Source organism: Sorex fumeus, unplaced genomic scaffold, assembly GCF_029834395.1.
Source record: "Sorex fumeus unplaced genomic scaffold, SorFum_2.1 ptg000044l, whole genome shotgun sequence".
NCBI classification, from domain to species: domain Eukaryota; kingdom Metazoa; phylum Chordata; class Mammalia; order Eulipotyphla; family Soricidae; genus Sorex; species Sorex fumeus.
Window position 1 is genome coordinate 44067966 of NW_026606101.1, and position 19328 is coordinate 44087293.

Here is a 19328-nt window from a genome sequence, read left to right on the forward strand (position 1 = left end):
GGCATTCACCTTGACTTAAGTCTCAGAATTTTGTTGAAGGGTAAAAGAAACATTGCTTCATATAAAATATAGTTGAAGACCATGGTTTGTGAAATTTTAAAACCAGGCAAATTGCTGGATGACAGGTGTGGCACATGCTTCTGTGATGCAGACACAAACCCTCTCTGGAAATGAGCAACATCCCGTTTTAGGTGAGTTGTGACCAGTGACCAGAGGTGGCAGGGGAAGGACCAGGGAAGCCTCAGCGATTCCTGGAACAGTAAATGCCTTAAAATCACAGAAATGGGGATCAACACTGGGGTGGGGGAGGGGAGTGTTTTAATTGTGTTAGTTTGAATGACAGTAATGGGAACATGCATGGAAGATGAGTGCAGTACTTTACGTCCAAGATAAAAGAAACAGGTAGGGAAAGTGACAGTTTTATGTGAGACTACACACAAGTAAACGTTTGAAGTATGTTTAGTTCAAAATGAGATGTGGCTTGAGCAAAAACACTTCCAGAATTCTGTTGTTTTGAGTTTGGGAGACACATAACAGCAGTGCTCACAGGTGGTGCTGGGGATCAATCTTGGGGTTCCTACTCATAAACTATGTGTTCAGCCCTTTGAGCTGTTTTCCCGGCCCACAACCAGAGTTTTAAATTCTGAACAGTTAGTATAAAGGAAACACAGCACACCGACCCCCAGCCCCCTTCTCGAAGAGGCAGCTGATGCCCTGAGTTGGGTTGCCCTTGAGTGCAGACTACAGCGCATGGCACCACTCCCATTCCAGCACCTGGCCTGCCTGGTGAACTGCTGAATGAAGACTGAGATGAACAGCATATCCAGAGCACTCAGGACAGAGTTCTGGGGTGGAGACCAACGGAGCTGGTGTGCTACCGCTTCCTGAGAAGAAGATGTCTGCTTGAGGCAGTTCACAGCCCTCAGGGTGCTGTAACCACCCATAGGTCTGAAGAAGATAGAAACTGTCACATGACTCACCCTTTACCTGGGCTATGAAACTCCATTAAATACCATTGGGACAGAACCCTGGTCCTGTTGGAACAGACCTAGTGGCTGGAACAAAACAGGCTGCCAGGCCACAGAAGTACCAAACGTTAGACCACAGCTCATGGACACAGAAGTGTTCTCTTGTTCTGAAGCGATAGTACAGCAAATGCCTTGTATGCAATGGGCCTTTGGTTCAATTCCTGGCATCCCAGTGGTCCCCAAGCCCCACAGAGAGGGATCCCTGATTGTAGAGCCAGGAGTGTGAGCACCTGGGCACTGCTGAGTGTGACCCAAAAGGAAAACAAAAAAGTGTCCTCCCAGCTTCAGTCTAGCTGGTACTGACTGCTTCCAGTGTTTAGGGGGCCGTAACCCCCAGTGCAGGGTGCAAATGGCCCTCGAGACACATCTCCAAGGTGGTGGTGATGTGCATAGAATGGTGCACTTAGGTTCCCTGTGGAGTCCCACCACATATATATCCCAACCCTCATCATCTCTCTGGCTGCATCACCCACACAGGGTCTGGTGCTCCAGTGCACAATGCCTGAATTTCTGCTGTCCAGGAGCACCAGCCACTCTCACCGCATCCGTTTACCTGTAGGGCCACATCAGAAAGAAAAACCTCTTGGTCTGTTCCAGCTTTTACTGGTTACAGAGAGATTGAAGGGTCAGGCTAGGTCAGGTCCACAGGTTTGTGTGGACCTGACCTAGCCTGACCCTATCCCATAAGATAGAGAAAAGGAAACCTCTTGAAAGTTTCTCAGAGGGGCTGGAGCAATAGAACAGCGGGTAGGACGTTCGATTCCCAGCATCCCCTGTGATACCCTGAGCACCACCAGGAGTAATTCCTGAGCGCAGAGCCAGGAGTAACCCCTGTGCATCACCAGGTGTGACCCAAAAAGCAAAATAAGGGGAAAAAAAAGTTTCTCAGAAAACACCAGAAGAGAGGTTTCAGATGACAACTTAGAAGTAGTGCAGAGGGGGCTGAGGGATTGCCCAATAGGCTGAGTGTATGTTTGGGTTGTGGGAAGCCCAGGTTTGACTCCCAGCACTTCCCTGAGCCACATAAGGAGTGACCCCATTGTACAGAGCCAGGAAAGTCCCCAAGTTCCTTCAGGTGTGACACCCCATGCCCATAAAAAGAAAGAAAATAGTGTTAAAGGAAATAATGGGTTTGGCAAAAAATAGCACAAAAATTTTTGGCCTATATAAATGAGCAAGGCACAGAGGTGAGCCCTCAGGTGTGGGGTGAAGGTAGGAAGGAGGAACAGCAGGTGTGGGGTGAGTGGCCTAGCAGGCATGCTGAATTAAGTGAGGTGTGACAGCACAGGGCCTGAGCTGACCCATACCAGTGTCATATCCTGGATCTTCTAAGTGATCTGCCTCACGTGGGACTTGTTCTCGTATTTTTGTGTATCTCCTGATCATGTGGGGATCAGGAGATACACAGAAATATGAGAGCAAAGGCCTAATTTGTGGATTTCTTATGCATTTACACAGATTTGACTGGCCATTCAGTCATTCTATTTTGGTTTGGGGTTTTTTTGTTTTGTTTTGGGGTCATACCCAGCAATGTTCAGGGCTTACTCCTAGTTCTGCACTCAAGAGTTACTCCTGGCTGGCTCGGGGGACCATTTAGGATGGCAGGGATCAAACTCAGGTCAGCCACTAACAAGGAAAATGCCTCATCCACTATACTATCTCTCAAGCCTTACTGTCAGATTTCATATTCAAAAAATACAACTTTGAGGGTGCCAGGCAGACTGGAGCCCAGAGTTTCTCTAGAGGAAACCACCCCAACATGAAGCTTGAGAAGCGGGTGAGAGCATAACTCTGGAGGTAACCATTAGTTTTTTTTCTGGGAAACACTTATCAGAACCCTAGAACAAGATAAGCACATCATTTCCCTAAGAAAAACTATTTCCATCTCACTTTATTCCTGTGAGTTACTATGTTAGAAGGAAGCAAATTCAATAGCAGCTGACATTAAGTCACTTCCTCTGCCACAGGAAAATAGGTACCAAGTAAGCAGTTTATACTATCCCTATGCCAAGAATTCATTTTCTGGCATTTAGTTTCCTTTCACATGTTAGTGAGAAAACAGTGCTTTTCAGTAATGATGACCTCAAGGGCACTGGAGAAAGAGTGGTCACACACAACCTTGCTCAAAGGTGCCAATACACACAGACAACAGAAGAGGTCAGTGTCAGTTGGGTCACAGCAGTGTGTGTGTGTGTGTGTGTGTGTGTGTGTGTGTGTGTGTGTTGGGGGGGGGGGAGTGTGATCCAGCTGCGGGCCACACCACCGTCCTGCTTCCCTGAATGGGACAGAGTATGCCAGCCTCTGAAGAAGCTTGGTTTACTCCGGACTAACAGCCCACCCACACATTCTCCAATGCCGCAGCTCACAGCCAGGTCACCCCAACCGAGACACATTCCTGGATACTCCTTCAGTCACCACTCAGGAGACTGTATGCTTTGAGCATGAACTTTGGATGAGTGCATATATATACACACAGCTATAGGTGTATACATGTGTGCACAATGTGTGTGTGTGTGTGTGTGTGTGTGTGTGTGTGTGTGTGTGTGTGTGTGTAAGCACTATTGAGGGTTCTGCCTACACCATGATATTACACCATCAAGAACAAAGCCCCTACTCACAGGCCAGGAGATGGGTTTTCACTCTCAACAAAGCCCAGGTTTCCATCCCCAGCACCACATGGCCCCCTAGTGGCTTCCAAGCACACTGGGTGTGATTAAATTAAAAAATCATTTAATCATCAGTAGTTTGACTTGCACCACAAACACCACAGGACTGATTTGGTTTAAATTAAATGTCTGTTTAACTGAATTTCAGTCACATTCAGCTGTGTTAATCAGACTTGGGCTGCTGGGCAGAGCACTCCTTCTGACAAAGGAAAAGCTTATATCTCCAATACCTGAAGCCTGAGGATGCCTGCTCATTAATACTAAGAAAGCATAGCATGGTTGGTAACCATATTATGTTTTATACTTTTTTTTAAAATTTGCGCACTGGTATCAAACCCAGGGCCTCATACAAGCAAGGCAAGTGCTCTACCACTTAGCCACAATACTCTCCTGTGTTCTTTTAATTGTTCCCTTTAAAACAGGGATTAGATGGGGCTGGAGCGATAGCACAGCGGGTAGGGTGTTTGCCTGGCACGTGGCCGACCCGGGTTCGATTCCCAGCATCCCATATGGTCCATATGGTCCCCTGAGCACCGCCAGGGGTAATTCCTGAGCGCAGAGCCAGGAGTGACCCCTGTGCATTGCCGGGTGTGACCCAAAAAGCAAAAAAAAAAAAAAAACGGCTTAGAGGGGCTGGAGTGATAGCACAGTGGGTAGGACGTTTTCCTTGCACGCAGTTGACCCGAGTTCGATTCCCAGCATCCCATATGGTCCCCTGAGCACTGACAGGAGTAACTGCTAAGTGCAGAGCCAGGAATAACCCCTGTGTGTCGCCAGGTGTGACCCAAAAGGCAAAAAAAAAAAAAAAAAAAACCAGGGATTAGAGAGATAGTATAGAGGTTAGATCACTTGCCTTCATGCAGCCAACCCTGGTTTGTTCCCTGGCATGGCATATGGTCCCCCAAGCACCATCATTAGTGACCACTAAATAGAGTCAGGAGTAGCCCCTGAACACCACCAGATGTGACCCCCCCAGTCCAAAATAATAATAATGATTATAACAGTAGTAGTAAAATAATAACTTACAACTCAGAATTAAGGAACATAAGGCTAGAATGTGTTTAATTTGATGTCTTGTCATAATAATTTGTCATAATAAATCCTGATCTGGACTCTAACAAGTCATTATAAACTCTTACATAGTTCATTATGAGTCTGAAAAAAGCAAAAATAAGGCTCATTGAAAGTGCAAAAGCTTAGAGGTCAGAGCTATAGTACAGCAAGTAGGGTGCTTGCCTTGAACACAGCCAACCTGAGTTCAATCCCCAGAACCCCATATGGCCCCTCAAGCTCACCAGTAGTGATCCCTGAACACAGAGTAAGCCCTGAGGACCACCAGCTGTGCCCCACACCCCCTCCCAAAAAATAAAAAAGTACAAAAGCTGATGTTATTTTTCTAGAAGCATGAAGAATCAATCTGTTCAGGCTAAGCTTAAAACGTAAAGCTTAAGCTTCCACAAAGTGCTACTATGAACTATTTGTCCTCCAGGATTGTATGACTGGAGCTGGAAGGTCAGCAGGAAGTCATCTAGTTAAGAGGCAGCTTTGTGATTCTGGAACAATTAATTTAGGGATATCGGGAATAAAAAATCATTTCATTCTCTCTAGTAAGCTTTAGAAAGTAAAATCTTGGTGCCCCACATATTAAATAAATCTCTAAAGCAACGTTAACAATATTCCTCGGGTTAGGAACACTCGCTTTTTTTGTCTTGGTTTTAGGGCCACACTCTGGCTCAGTGCTTGGGGTTTACTCCCACCAGTGCTTTGGGATTGAACCTGGGGCTCCTCCACACAAAGAATGAGCTATCCCTCCAATCCCAAGCACTCAAAAACCTCACCAAACTGGCATTTGGTTGAAAGAATCTGAGCTTGTGTCCACTGGGTCAGGGGCAAGACCCAGATGCTTCCCTGCTTCCTGCCCCTCCTCCACCCTTATGACTAGAGTGAGCGCTTCTTTCTGCTTGCCTTCTGCCTTCTGTTCTCTATCCAGGAAAGTCTGAAACTTTAGAGGGGCACTGATTCTGGCAACGAATTTTGAAGTACTGATAGAGCATGTATGACACAAGCTACACACAAATGGTATCCTGTGAGCTCCTTCACGAGACGGGCTTGTATCAATGCTGTGAACATGTTTGTTCTCAGCAGACAGTCTCCTCTCTATAGAAGCAGTTCTGTGCTCAGCCCTAGCACACATCAGCCTATGTGTAGCTCTGGGTGGTCTCACCTGGTCTCAACATTGTGTGGAAGGTCTCTACTCTCCCAGCAAAGAGATGGACTTGGGGAATGGGGAACACATGGAACCACTTTTTTGATTTGACTATGGTAGGCAGAGAAATTGTCTAAAAAGCTGTGTTTGCTACATGTATCACATATTTTGCCTAGTTTTGTGGCTTGTGCCCTAGTGGTATGGGGGCAGGAGAGGAGAGAGACTAGCAGGGATAAATCAGTGTCTCTCTAAGTGGGTGCCAGTACTCCCCACTGGAACTGTAGATCTGGGGGGAGCATCTGTATCCTCTGGAGAAATGTGGGGTGGGGGGTACTATCTGTTCACTTAAAGAAAATGGATATTCAGGGAGGTTACGAGTGGGGTTTTTTGTGGGTTTTTTTAAGTGAAGCAAGGTAGTGTTTATTGAATGAAAGGTGCTTAGAAAGATGGGAGAAGAGAGAAAGAGAGGAAATACATGTTCAAGGGGGAACATGGATTCAATGAGCAAGTCTGCTGATTTTTTTTTCCTTGAAAAAGGGCTGGTTGGCCAAATAAGTTTGGGAACCACTCAATCTCACTGAGTCCTGGGGCCTAATATGGACCAGTCTCTGAGAGGCCAGTGACTTAGAGCCTAGTGAATTGGCCACAGGAGATCCTTTGTCCTTGAATGGCATCAACAGAATAAGTGTGGCGGGTGGGGGGGGGGGGGTGACACTGGCCGACTGCCTCCTTGACTGCCTCCCCAAGCTTCTTGGTAATAGTCTAAGCATCAGTGCAGACTTGGTGTCCCGGTTATGAATCCCTCTGGCTGGAGACGGCCTCTTCTCTTGGGCAGCTTCTCCTGTAGCCTGGCCTGGTTCTAAAGGGTGGGGCTTTGGTCACCAAGGCTATAGAAGAACCCTAAGCAAGCACCTGAGGACAGAGAGCTCCCATCCCCATGTTGCTTGCCCTGTCCCTGGCTGCATTTCCACCTACTGGGAGCTGCTCCCTCACTTGCTGAGGGATAAGGGACTTTCTAGTGGCTCTTGTGGAACCTCTCGTGCTAGTCATCCCAGTCCAAGTCACACCTTGGGAGCAGGTGTGGTTCTGCTCTAAGCACATTCAGAGTCTGCAGTTCACTTCTCCAGGAGTTGGATCATCTCTCCCAGTGGCCCACAGCCAGCACACGTGTGTCCAAGAAGTTTAGAAGTATGACCTCCACATCATGTAAGGCTATTTAAGGAGTATATTTTAGATGAGATGCTATAGCATTCAGAATTACCAAATTAATGATTTAACAGGAAAATAATCTTCGCCAGAAAAAAAAAACTGATTTTCCAAAATAGGATTGGATTGTTTATATGAATTAACAAAAATTAAGCTGATAGAAACCTCGGAGCGAGTAAAGAAAAGAAAAGAAAGAGGGGAGGGGTATGGGACCCGGCATTAGTCTACACACACAGAAAGTCAGCTTCTGAAAGAGGCTGGATTTAGTCAACCAGCCACCAGGCCACAACTGTTCAAATTCAACATTTGACCGAACTCACCCATCAGCCCCCGAAACTGGTTTGTGTGTAGACATCCCGTCCTTGCAACGTGACGTATATTTCCAGTAACATAGCAATTAATTTAATAAAGGAACTCACCAATTTTAAATCGCAATAAATTTACCAAACATTTTCACTGTTTATGGAGAGCTTTACAGTAAGAAAGTATCGACAAAAGCAGGCACATCCGTGTACAAAGTGTCGCTGTTGGTGCTTGGCCACTTCTTTCGCTCCTAAAGTTCCAGTCGCTTTGTCTGTCCTCCCGCTGCGCGAGAGGCTCACCCGGGACCCCGGGGGGCGCGGGGAACGGACTTGCAGAGAGAAGTGCGGCGGGGCGAGCCACCCCGGACCCTTGATTGTAAACTTCAAGATGGAATCCGGACACGAACAGACACAGAGGAGAAGCGGCGCCTCCCAGACACAGATCCCGCGCCACTGGAGGCGAGCCCGGTCGTGGCGCGGGGCCGCGGAGCCGGCGAGGCCTGCTCGGCGCCCCCGACGCGCGCGCGCGCGCGGGGGGTGCGGGGGCCCGGGCTCAGCAGGCCCGACTCGGCTCCCAGGGGCGCGCCGCCTCGCACGGCGGCCGGCAGCAGTAGGGGTAGGAGGCGTCGAGGTCCGGGTCGGAAGGCGCGTAGCCCGGCAGCTCCACCGACGGGTGCCCGCCGCAGCACACCTCCACGCCCGCCTCGTCGAGCGCGCGGAGGACGCCCACGTTGATGTAGGAGACGGCGTGGTGTGCGGCGAAGGCCGCGCAGTCCCCCGGGGCGCTCAGGTCCGACTCCTCGGGGCACAGGATGGAAGCCTCGCTCGGCCGCTGCTGCAGCCGCCGCCCCCGCCGGCCCCGCCGGCCCCGCCGCGCCCTGGAGGCGGCGAGCGGCTGCGCGCGGAGCCCGGGGCCGCCGCGGGGCCGCGCCAGGGCCCGTCCTCCCCTCCTGCGGCCGCGCCGGCCGCGCCGCGCCTGCGACGACTTGTAGTTCTTGACCAGCAGGAGGCTGAGCAGGCCCAGGAGGCACTCGAGCGAGTTGAAGACGGTGGAGAGCACCAGGCCGCGCTGGTAGTCCTTCAGCTGGCGGCACTTGGCCGACGTGGCGCTGTCCAGGGTGCTGCGCGCGCGCGCTGTGCCAGGGGCCGGGCCGGGGCCGGAGGGCGCTGGGCCCGCGGCCGCAGCCGGCGCGCGCGGGGGCAGGCAGTAGTGGGAGTACTTGCGTTCCACCAGGGACACGGTGTCGCCGTCGATCACGGCGCCCGCGAAGGCGCTGAGAACCCCCAGCATGAAGACCAGGACGCCGAGCAGCAGCAGGTTCTGGCTGTTCACCGGCCCCGGGGGCCCGGCGGCGGCGCCCGGCTCGCCCGGCGCGGCCTCTGGCGCCCCTGCCGCGGCCTCGGGGACTCCGAGAGCCGGGCCCGAGCCCGGGCCCGCGAGGGGCGCGTCTCGGGGCCCGCAGCAGAGCAGCGCGGCGCCCAGCAGCGAGAGGCCGGCGGCCAGGAGCAGCCCCGAGTAGAAGGCGCCGGCGGCCGCCCCCAGCCGGAACGGCTCCCCGCGCAGCTCCGAGCCCAGCGAGAAGCACTTGAGGCCGACGGCGGCGGCGCTGAGCGCGCAGGCGAGCAGGAGGCAGGAGGAGAGCGCGGCGCAGGCCCCGCGGACGCTCCACTTCATCCTCCGCGCCCAAGCCGGCCCGCACCCCGCGCGCCCGCCGCCGCCCGCCGCCGCCCCCGCCGCCTGCGCCTCCTCCCGGCGCCGCGCGGCCGGACCGCCGGCCTCCTCCTCATCCTCCCGCGTCCTCCCGGACCCGCGCCGCCGCAGCCGGAGCCCGCATCCTCCGCCTCCCGCCGCCGCCGCGGCCCCGAGCCGGGAACCGATGCGGCGCGGAGGACCGCAGGGCGCGCGCGCCCCCTCCTCAGCCGCCGGCGCCCCTCCCAGGACGCTCCGCTCCCCCCCACCCCGCCCGCCTCCCCGCGCGCCTCACCCTGGCGCCGCCCTCCGGCCCCCGCAGCCCCTAGGACTCCCCTCTGCGGCCTCCGCCGGGAACGATACCCTCGGGCCGCGCCCCTCGGCCTCCCTCGCGCCGCTGGCGCCCCCCGCCAGCAGCTTGGGGAACGCCGCCAGGACCCCGAGACTCGCCCCCCACCCGCCAGGCCCCACCCTCGCGCCCCGCCCACCTCTTGCGCCTCCGGGGTTCCTGGGGGCCGGGAAGCCAGATTCTGGGGGTGCGGAGAGAGGGGCGGGAGTGCCGGGGTCTGGGGAGAGCTACGGTGGGGGTAGGGGAGAGTGTGGGAGACAGGGTGCAGAGAGGAGGATCCTAAAGAAGGCTGCTGGGGCGCGGGGCGGGATTCTGCGGCGGGGGGCGTGTGAAGGAGCGGTTGGGTGCGAGACCCGGCGGAGAGGGAGGTCTGGCTCCGCGGCGGGTGGGGTGGCGTGTGTGCGCCGGGCTCGGGTAGGCGCCCTGGGGAGCACGTGAAATGATTCCTTTGGGTTTTAGAGCCCTGGGCTTTGGGTTCACTCAGGAGTTCCCACGAGTTAACCGCATCGGTTGATTCCTTTGCGGGGAGGCCGCATAAGTGGGTGGGGGAATCGTTCTCCTGAGTCCCGGAAGGAAGGCGGGGCGGGCTGGGGTGGGGCCTGCTTTTGGGTCCTCCACCCTCTTCTCTAAGTGCGGCCTGAGGAGGACCTCGAAGGGACCCAGGCTCGAGTGGCCTGCGCCCCGGTTCTCGTGCACGGGCTCGGTGGCTGCTGCCGCAGGCCCGGAGCGCGTGAGTCACCGTGCAGCTGGGGTTGCATTAAGTAACTTGGCGCTGGGTGCTGCGCGGTGGCCGCGAGGGAACCCGCTGCAGCGGACGTGGGTGCTTGGAGGGCGCGCCCCTCTGCTGCCACCCACGGGGCACTTGGGGCCGGGGACACACCCCCGCGCCTAAAAGACACCGCGTCCAGGATGCCCAGTGAACACCGCAGGCTGGCACGGTGGAGGGCTGCCTGGGCGGGCGCGGGGGTGGGTTCGGTCTCCCGCACTGCACGAAGCCATCTGCCCAGTGACGGTGCGGTGCGAAGGGCCTGCGGAGCGCTCCCTGGACTTCATGGGGGATGGACTGGGAAGGCGATGTTGTGTCCGGAGGCGCGCGCCCGCTGTATTTTTAGCACGTGCGCAAGGCCCTGCCTCGGTTCCTCACCTCACGAATGACTCGCTGGAAAAAGTAGCAGAGGAACTGCTCTCATAACCGCTTCTGCAGCCTTTAAACGGACAGTGTGTGAGTCAGCTTGTGCGACAGTCGTGGCTCCCACTCGTGAGCGCGCTGCCGGTGATTAGTCCCGTTTCCAGGGAAACGATCTCCTCCACCGCCAGGAGGAGGAAGAGAAGCCGCTCCTCGCTGCAAGCGTCATGGCCAGATGATTGGGCTTGGAGGAGGCAGCGGTCTGTGGGCCAACCCCCTGGAGAGGCAGACGACTGCCCTCTTAGCCCAGGAAGAAGCGACTGGGACAACTGAACTGGAGGTGGCTGGACTAGGGGCAGCTGACAGGAGACATCCCTACTCTGCTCCAGCTTCCCCATCCCTCCCTACCCTCCTCAGCACCCTCCCAGTTCTTCACGGCCCTGCACCTTCCCCAGCCTTGTTCCTGCGGATCCCTGCCCACAAGTCACTTGGAGCCTCTGTCTGCTCAAAGGCAGCTACTATTTTTTCTTTGGGGAGAGGGAGGGGGCACACCTGGTGAAGTTTATCCTGACTCTGCACTCAGAAATTACTCCTGGCAATGCTCCAGGAACCATACGGGTGCCAGGAAACGAACCTGGGTCAGCCATGTGCAAGGCAAATGCCCTACCAGCTGCATTATGGCTCCAGCCCCAAAGCAACTACTGAGTATGTGGTCACAGACACCTGAGTGCATGCCATCTTCTAGAGGCCACATGGTGTCCCGCACTGTGCTCTTGCCCAGCCCTCCACACCCCAAAGGAGAGGTCCGAAGGAGTAGTCAGTGGCAGAGAGCCTGGATTCCAACCAGAGTTGATGCTCAGCAGCTTCCTGCACCCCATCTCTCAGAATCCACCTCTTTCACACTAGAACATCCTGCACCCTACCCTCCTCCACCCTGCAGTCTTCCTCCACTCCGTACTCCTGTTTCCATCTCCTTTTTTCCCAAGGTCTTCTGGCCCACCCAGTCTTTGACAGAGGACAGCTCTTGGGTGTGTGAGTGTCTGCCCATGGATGACTCTTGGCAGTCAGGCCCTGGCATGACTTGCCCTCCCCATCAGGACTGGCACCAGCTGACTCATGTGAACAGGAGCACATGAGCACACGCAGGCAGCAGGCAGCCACCCATGGGGTGCCCTGCTAGGACAGTCTGTCAGTTCCCTTCCACCCGCAGTGATCTTGTTGGGGATACAGGACAGACAGTGGGCAGCAAAAGTTCCCTCACCAAGCTGGAAGGAGGAGGGGGCACGCCAGTAAAGGCCCAAGTGGAGGACTGAAGAAATTGGGGGCAGGTGTGCAGGAGGTGACCTGTCAGGATTCAGGGTGCTGTGCAGATGTGTCTTGGACGGGGAGATCCTGGACTACTGGGTGGACGTGGCAAGGGTTGGTGACAAGAAGCACTGCCCTGTCAGAGGGTTACAGAGCCTCCTGTGGGGACTCGCATGGAAAGGAGGGGCCATGCACCCGTGTCACTGCTGCCAACACCAGCTGTGCTTGTCTCCCACCCCCCACACACACTACCTGGGACCTCCACAGCCTGTGTCCTGAACCAGTTCTGCTGTGTCCTGTACTGTCCCTGCAGGTGAGACACTGGGTCTGTCCTTACAGGTGAGGACCCTGCAAATAAAATTCAAAATGATGTCAAGTTAGTAAATAGCTTACTACAAGTAAAGTGTTCCTCTTTACATTTCTTTTTTTAAAAAATGGGGCTGGGGTGTGTACAGAGAGCTAGTTCAATGGGTAAAGTACATGCAAAATATCCTGGCGTTTGGGAGGCCCAGGTACAAATTTGGTACCGCATGTATCCATCCAACAGTGAAATCAACCCCCAAGCACAGTACTGGTTGCTTTCCCAGAATACTGCCAATGTAGCCAAAAGAAAAACAGGAAAGAAAAATAAAAACCTTATTAGCTTTTATTGCAGTTTAGGCAACATGGTTACAATAGTGTTTATAGTTTTGATGTACAGAGTTGCTAAATCACTGAAGTGCCCAAGATCCTCCACCACTGACCTTAGTTCACCTCTTCCTTCCTCCCCTCTCCCCAAACAATTTGGTAATCTGAGTTTTGTGGCAAGGGTTTGCCATTAATTGACACTGTTGATTCCCTTATTTTGTTTCTCTCTATATCACAGATAAATAAGATCATATAGTATTTGTTTTTGTTTTTGTTTTAATTTTATTGAATCACTGTGAGATAGTTACAAGCTTTCATGTTTGGGTTACAATCACACAATGATCAAATACCCATCCCTCCAGTGTACATTCCCCACCAACGATATCCCCGGTATACCTTGCCTCTCCCACCCTCCCCCTGCCTCCATGGCAGACATGATTCCCCATACTCTCTCTCTACTTTTGGGCATTATGGTATGCAATACAGACACTGAGAGGTCATCATGTTTGGTCCTTTATCTACTTTCAGCACACATCTCCCATCCCGACCAGTTCCTTAAGCCATGATTTTCTTAGTGATCCCTTCTCTATTCCAGCTGCCTTCTCCCCTTTGTTTATGAGGCAGGCTTCTAGCTATGGAGCAATCTACCTGTCCCATGTATCTACCATCCTTAGGTGTCAGCCTCATGTTATGTTGTTTTATACTCCACAAATGAGCGCAGTCCTTCCATATCTGTCCCACTCTTTCTGACTCATTTCACTTAGCATGGTACTGTCCATGTCTATCCATTTATAAGCAAATTTCATGACTTCATCTCTCCTAACAGCTGCATAGTGTTCCACTGTGTAGGTGTACCAAAGTTTCTTTAACCAGTCATCTGTTCTAGGGCACTTGGGTTGTTTCCAGATTTTGGCTATTGTGAACAGTGCTGCAATGAACAAATAGGTACAGATGTCCTTTCTACTGTGCTTGATCATATAGTATTTGTCCCTCTGACTTATTTTACATGATACCCTCCAGTTCCATCCAAGTACATTACTGTATCGTAGTCCACTGTGTTTATATATCACAAATTCTTCACTTCTTTATCTATTATTGAACATTCAGTCGTGTCCATATTCTTGGTTATGATACTCAGCACTGCAGTGAGTATAGATGTACATATTTCTTTTTAAGTTAATGTTTTTGTGTACTTGGGGTAGACATTGAAAAGTGGGATTGCTGAACCATATAGAAGTTCTTTTTTTTTTTTTTTGAGAAATCTCCACACTGTTGTCCATAAATGTTGAACCAGATAGCATTACCATCAACAACAAATGAGGATCCTTTATCACCTCATCCCAGCTAACACTGGCTGTTTCCAGTGTTTTTGATATGTGCCCTTCTCACTGGTGTGACATATGTCTCACTGTTGTTCCCATTTGCATTTTCCTAATAATTAGTAAAAATGAGTTATTTTCATATGTGTACTGACCAACTGTAAGTCCTCTTTGGGGAGGTGTCTGTTCATCTCCTCTACCTGTTTTATGGGGTTATTGGATTCTTTGTTGTTGTAGAACTGGGTGAAAGCTTTAAATATCTTAGATATTAGGGGCTGGAGTGATAGCACAGCGGGTACGGCGTTTACATTGCAAGTGGTCGCATGCGGCCGACCCAGGTTCGATTCCCAGCATCCCATATGGTCCCCCAAGCACCGCCAAGAGTAATTCCTAAGTGCAGAGCCAGGAGTAACCCCTGAGCATCGCCTGGTGTGACCCAAAAACCAAAAAAAAGTCTTAGATATTAGTCTTTTATATTATTTATATAATGCAAATATTTTCTCTAATTTGGGGGTTGGTTTTTTTGTTTGATTACTTTTGTTTGTTTGTTTGTTTGTTTGTTTTGCAGCGGGATGCTCAGGAGACTGGGGGTCCTTACTGGTGATTCCCTACCAATTAGGTCAGAGATTCAATGCAAAGGCCCAAGGATACCAAGAAGCTTGGGCCACCTCAACAGTGTTTAGGGGCCCCAGGGCTTGAGGAACCATGTGATGCCAGGGATCAACTTAGGGTCAGCTATATGTAAGGCATGCACCTTAGTCCATGTGCTATCTCTATGACTTCTGTCTTTTTGCATGGCAAAAGAAACATGGACTAGAATAAAATGTTTTATTTTATGTACTTCCATTATTTTGTTTCTGTCTTTTTTGAAAGAGTCAAATCATCAAAGACACCTCTGAGGTCCATATTCTAGGGAGTTCTTCCTATGTTTTTCCTCAGTGTGAGCATTGTTTGAGTTTTCCTCTATCTCCATCCTTGAGAATCAGTTTTCTGAAACTTGGATGGATCTGGAGAGCATCATATTAAATGAAGAAAGCCAGAGGGAGAAGAGCAAATACAAGATGTTCTTCTCACTTATCTGTAGTACATAGTGATGGTAAGCACTGGCCTTCTTGCCCTTAGAGGTCCCCGAGAAGTGGCTCAGGGACTTCTGACTCTCCCCTTACAGAACTGAGGGTGCCAAGGAAGGGGAGAGTGGGCAGGCAGATAACATGGCATACTGGAGATAGTGTAAGAGCATTGGTGGAGGCTCTTGAGCACTTTGGTGGTGGAGAGGTGAGGTCCATGTGCGCACCAAAACCAAAGGAGCGGCACTTTTGTGAGCATATAATGCAAACTGTGATCATTTTTAACATTTTAATGAGATTGCCAAGGGGCGGAGGTAGGGGATGGAGGGGACCTTGAGCTATTATTGCTGGAGGGATGCTGACACTTTGGTGTTGGATGTGGAATTGTAACATTGTATGCCTGTGACTCTGTTGTACTGTAAGTCGCAGTGGACAAATAAAAATTGGGGAAAGGGAAAAATCATATATTCCCTCTGAAGAACCTCTTTTTGTTGTTTTTGTTTGATTAAGCCAAGGTTTAATCCTGGCTCTGCACTCAGAGATTATTCCTGGTAGGCTCAGGGAACCATATGTGGAACTGGGGATCAAATCCAGGCCTACCACATGCAAAGCAAGTGCCCTCACCACTGTTCTATCATTCATGCCCTGAAAAACCATCTTGAACTGATTTCTTTTTTTCTCGTTTTTTCTTTTTGACTTTTTGGGTGACACCTGGCAATGCTCAGGAGTTACTCCTAGCTCTGTACTCAGGAGTTACTCCTGGCGTTGCTTGGGGGACCATATGGGATGCCAGGGATCAAACGTGGGCCGGCAGCGTGCAACACAGAAGCCCTACCCGCTGTACTGTTGCTCTGGTCCTTTAGACTGATTTCTTTTCTTTCTTTGTTTCTTGTTTTGAGTCACACCCAGTAATGCTCATAAGCTACTCCTGGCTCTTTGCTTGAAGGTTGCCGCTACCAGTGTTTGGGGACCATATGGTGCCAGGGATGGAATCTGGGCCTCCAGCTTGCAAAGCCTGCATCCAGACTCTTGAGCTCTCTCTAGCCCCAAAGTCGCTCCTTTGTGTGTATGGTACTAGACAGCCACAAAGGACCTCCCTGCATGTGGCCAGCAAATCCCCAGAGTTCACCTGCTTCCTGACACTTGGAATAGGAGGAGAAGCAACTGAGCTCTGAGAATCCAGCTCAGGAAGGCCCACTCTCAGGTGAGCAGGAATTCAGCTACACTGGTACCAGAACACTGGGTCAGAGAAGTGGGAGGGAGTTGGTGGTAACTGGGACGCACTGTCGGCATCTGCTGGTGCTGGCGAATTTGGATCTCCTATCACCCCTGGGGCTTTCTTGCCCTCAGAGGTTTCCAAGAGGTGGCTCAGGGACTTCTGACTCTCTATGTGTGGGCTATGGCTATGGCTTGTGCTCAGGGCTCTGTCTGCTCACAAGGAGGACTCTAGCCCTCGAGGTGACAGAAGCCAAGTGCCTCGACATTCTGGTTCTGCAGTTCTGGCTGCTCTGGGCAGGACCTAAGCACAGTGTTGTGCATTCAGTGGCTGCCCTAGCTATCACTAACCCCAGCACAGCCCCCAGGTACTTCCAGCAGCTTCTCTGAGACTGCCCCTTGGACTCCATGCTTGATGGTGGTGCCTGCATCCTGTGGGTATGATACGGTGCACGGTGTATAGAGCTCATAGACACACTGGTCAGGAGGCCAACACTGGAATGCTGAGAAGGTAGAGAATGTCGTTTCAGTGCACCCCAGGGTCAAGCAGTGAATTGAGGGTTCTGAAAATCCAGTTCAGGGTAAGTCCCACCCTGGAGACTGTGCCTGGAGACCAGAGACCAGTGGCCTCTGGTCCTGCTCACTGTCACAGCCCCACCCCACTGACTTCCACACACCAGAAGCCCACGCCCTCCCACAAAGGAGACAGAGAGAGACTATGAGCGAGAAAGTTTGATTTCTTCAGAGTTCTCTCAGACCCCAAGTAAACCTTGCTTTTTTTGCCCAAGAAAAAAAGGTTAGCAAAGACTCCAGGCTCAGGAGCCAGGAAAACCACAGACAGATGTCAAAGGAAAGGGGCTGGTTTGGGTCACACTTAGCTCAGCCCACAACTGCCCTTCCAGGTGTCTGGCCCAGGACCCTGCTCTATACCCACTGGGGTTCGTCTCTCCAGCCCTTGGTGAAGGCTGTGCCTGCTCCCCCATCCCACTCCCACAGGACTGTCCCTGCTGCTGTATCAAAGCAGGCCTCTCCCTTAGGCTAGAGCGAGAGCACAGCGGGGAGGGCGTTTGCCTGGCACACGGCCAACCCAGGTTCGGTCCCCGGCATCCCATTTGGTCCCCTGAACACCGCCAGGAGGAATTCCTGAGCATTGCTGGGTCCTGGTGTGACTAAAAAAACAGGTATGTCCCCTTCCACACTCCCCAACCCATGGCGAAGAAGGGTGGGTGCTAAGGCCAGATGTCTCCACCGACCTGCCCTCTGATACATGGCTGCTTGTTGGCACGTCCCTCCCAGTCGAAGGGGTTCGAATTCAGCTCAGGGTCTGATGGCGTAGAAGGGCCTGAAATCAGAACACAGCCGCCCAGACCTCGGCACCCAAATCCAAGCTGCACAGAGCCTACACAGCAGCTGCTCCACTCCCCATCCCTTCCATCCTGGTTCCTGATGAGAAAAAGTTTTATGAAAAATCAGGGAGCTGAGAGCAGGTCCTAGAGGACCCTGCTGACTCAGCGGAGAAGATGCAGCACTGGGGCCTGTGCCCAGCTCGGCCAGCTGGGCCCATTGTGACTGCTGCTGCTGCTGCTGCAGGACTGGGAACCAGCTTCGCTGAGGACATTTGTCTGCACGCCGGGGGCTAACTTCTGCACCATCACTCAGACATGAGAGAGAGACTCACAGTTCACCGACTGAAGACAGCTGGCACAAAACCACATGCCACTGTGCTGGGGACTGGCCTTGGTAGCCCCTGTGTGTTTTCCCTGAGAAGGGAGAGAGCAGGGGAAAGACTTGGCGTGTGGGAGCACCATGCCCGGGCGGTTGACCCTGGTAAGTGGGGCCAAGGGAAGACTGAACCTGATCTGCCTTGGTCGGGCCAGAAGCCACATTCTCATTCCCATCCTATTTTGCTGGGAGAGTTCATGGAACTGTCCACATACCCAGCTGCAAAACAGAATAGCAGATAGCGTAGCTCACTGAACTTGGAACCCCTGGCTTTCCCAGGAATTGCCTACTGCATACTATAAAGTCAATGAGCTTTGCAATAAAGTTGCTGCATGTTCCATACAGTCCTCCATACCCCATCTTTGCAGCTCTCATTCTCTCTCGGGCTGATGTTCGACAAGCTGTGTGGGTCGCAGCACCACTGAAGTGAGAGATGATGGGCATGGGGTCACTTAAAGAGGAAAGAAACCTGGCATCCCTTCATCCAGGAACCTGGTTGGCTGGGGTGGGTGGCCGAGTCCTTCCAACTAAACAGGCTGCTTCTATCTCTGTGAGCAGTGTGGCAACATCATCCAGCTGCTACTCAAGAAAGGAGCCAAAGGCCAGCTGCCCCCACCTGCCTGCCGAGTGCTCCAAGCTGGGTCACACCATGGAAACGCCTTCCTTCCAGCAGTCCATGGGCAGACACACATGGACACACACACAGAGATACTAACAAAGACATGTGGACACTCACGAATGTGTACAGAGACATGTAAACATGTACACCGTATGTAGACACACATGAACATGGGCACACATAGATACACAAACACATGTGTGGACACAGATATACACATGAATGGACATGTGACCACAAAGGAAACACAGAAACACAGACACATCGATACACGAACACAGGCATGTGGCATTACTGAAAACATGTGAACACATGAACACAGACACATGGACGCACACTTGCGCACGTGCCCACACACCACACACATACCTGCATCGTGCCATTTGTGAAGCAGAGGGCACATCCAGAGTGAGACTCAAACAGGCCTGGCTGGGTCCTGTCAGTGCACATCGCAGTCCACAGAGACCCTGTCAGCTCAGCACCCAGATGTAGAGGTGAGGCTCTCAACTTTCAGCACAGTAGCTGGGTGAGGTGCACACACTTGGGTGGCATCTCTAAGGTGCAGCCGCATGGTACAGCTATCATCATTGGGCATGGGAAGAGCTAGCAGCCTTCACATGGCCACCAACTTGGAACAGGCTGAGGAGGGACACAGGGCATGTCCCAGATGGCCTCTGAGGGCTGGGAAGCACCAGGTGAGTTCAGCTCAGATTTGACTCACATATTTGAGAGATATGTGAGAATGTCCTGAGAGAGAATGTCCAGGCAATGCCCTCACCAGCACCAAGTCTGTGTGAAGCCCCCACCTTTGATTTTTTGTTTTTGTGGGGCTTTTTTGTTTGGAGGTCACACCCAGCTATCCTCAGGGATTAATCCTAGCT

At 52.3% G+C, this 19328-nt stretch overlaps 1 protein-coding gene across 1 annotated transcript; it reads right to left on the reverse strand.

Moving 5' to 3' along the window:
* Window positions 1–7948: 7948 nt before the first annotated feature.
* TMEM271 (transmembrane protein 271) lies at window positions 7949–9360 on the reverse strand. The gene has a single exon (XM_056121653.1). The coding sequence runs from the start codon at window positions 9081–9083 to the stop codon at window positions 7962–7964; it is 1122 nt and encodes a 373-aa protein (XP_055977628.1). The 5' UTR covers window positions 9084–9360; the 3' UTR covers window positions 7949–7961.
* Window positions 9361–19328: the final 9968 nt, after the last annotated feature.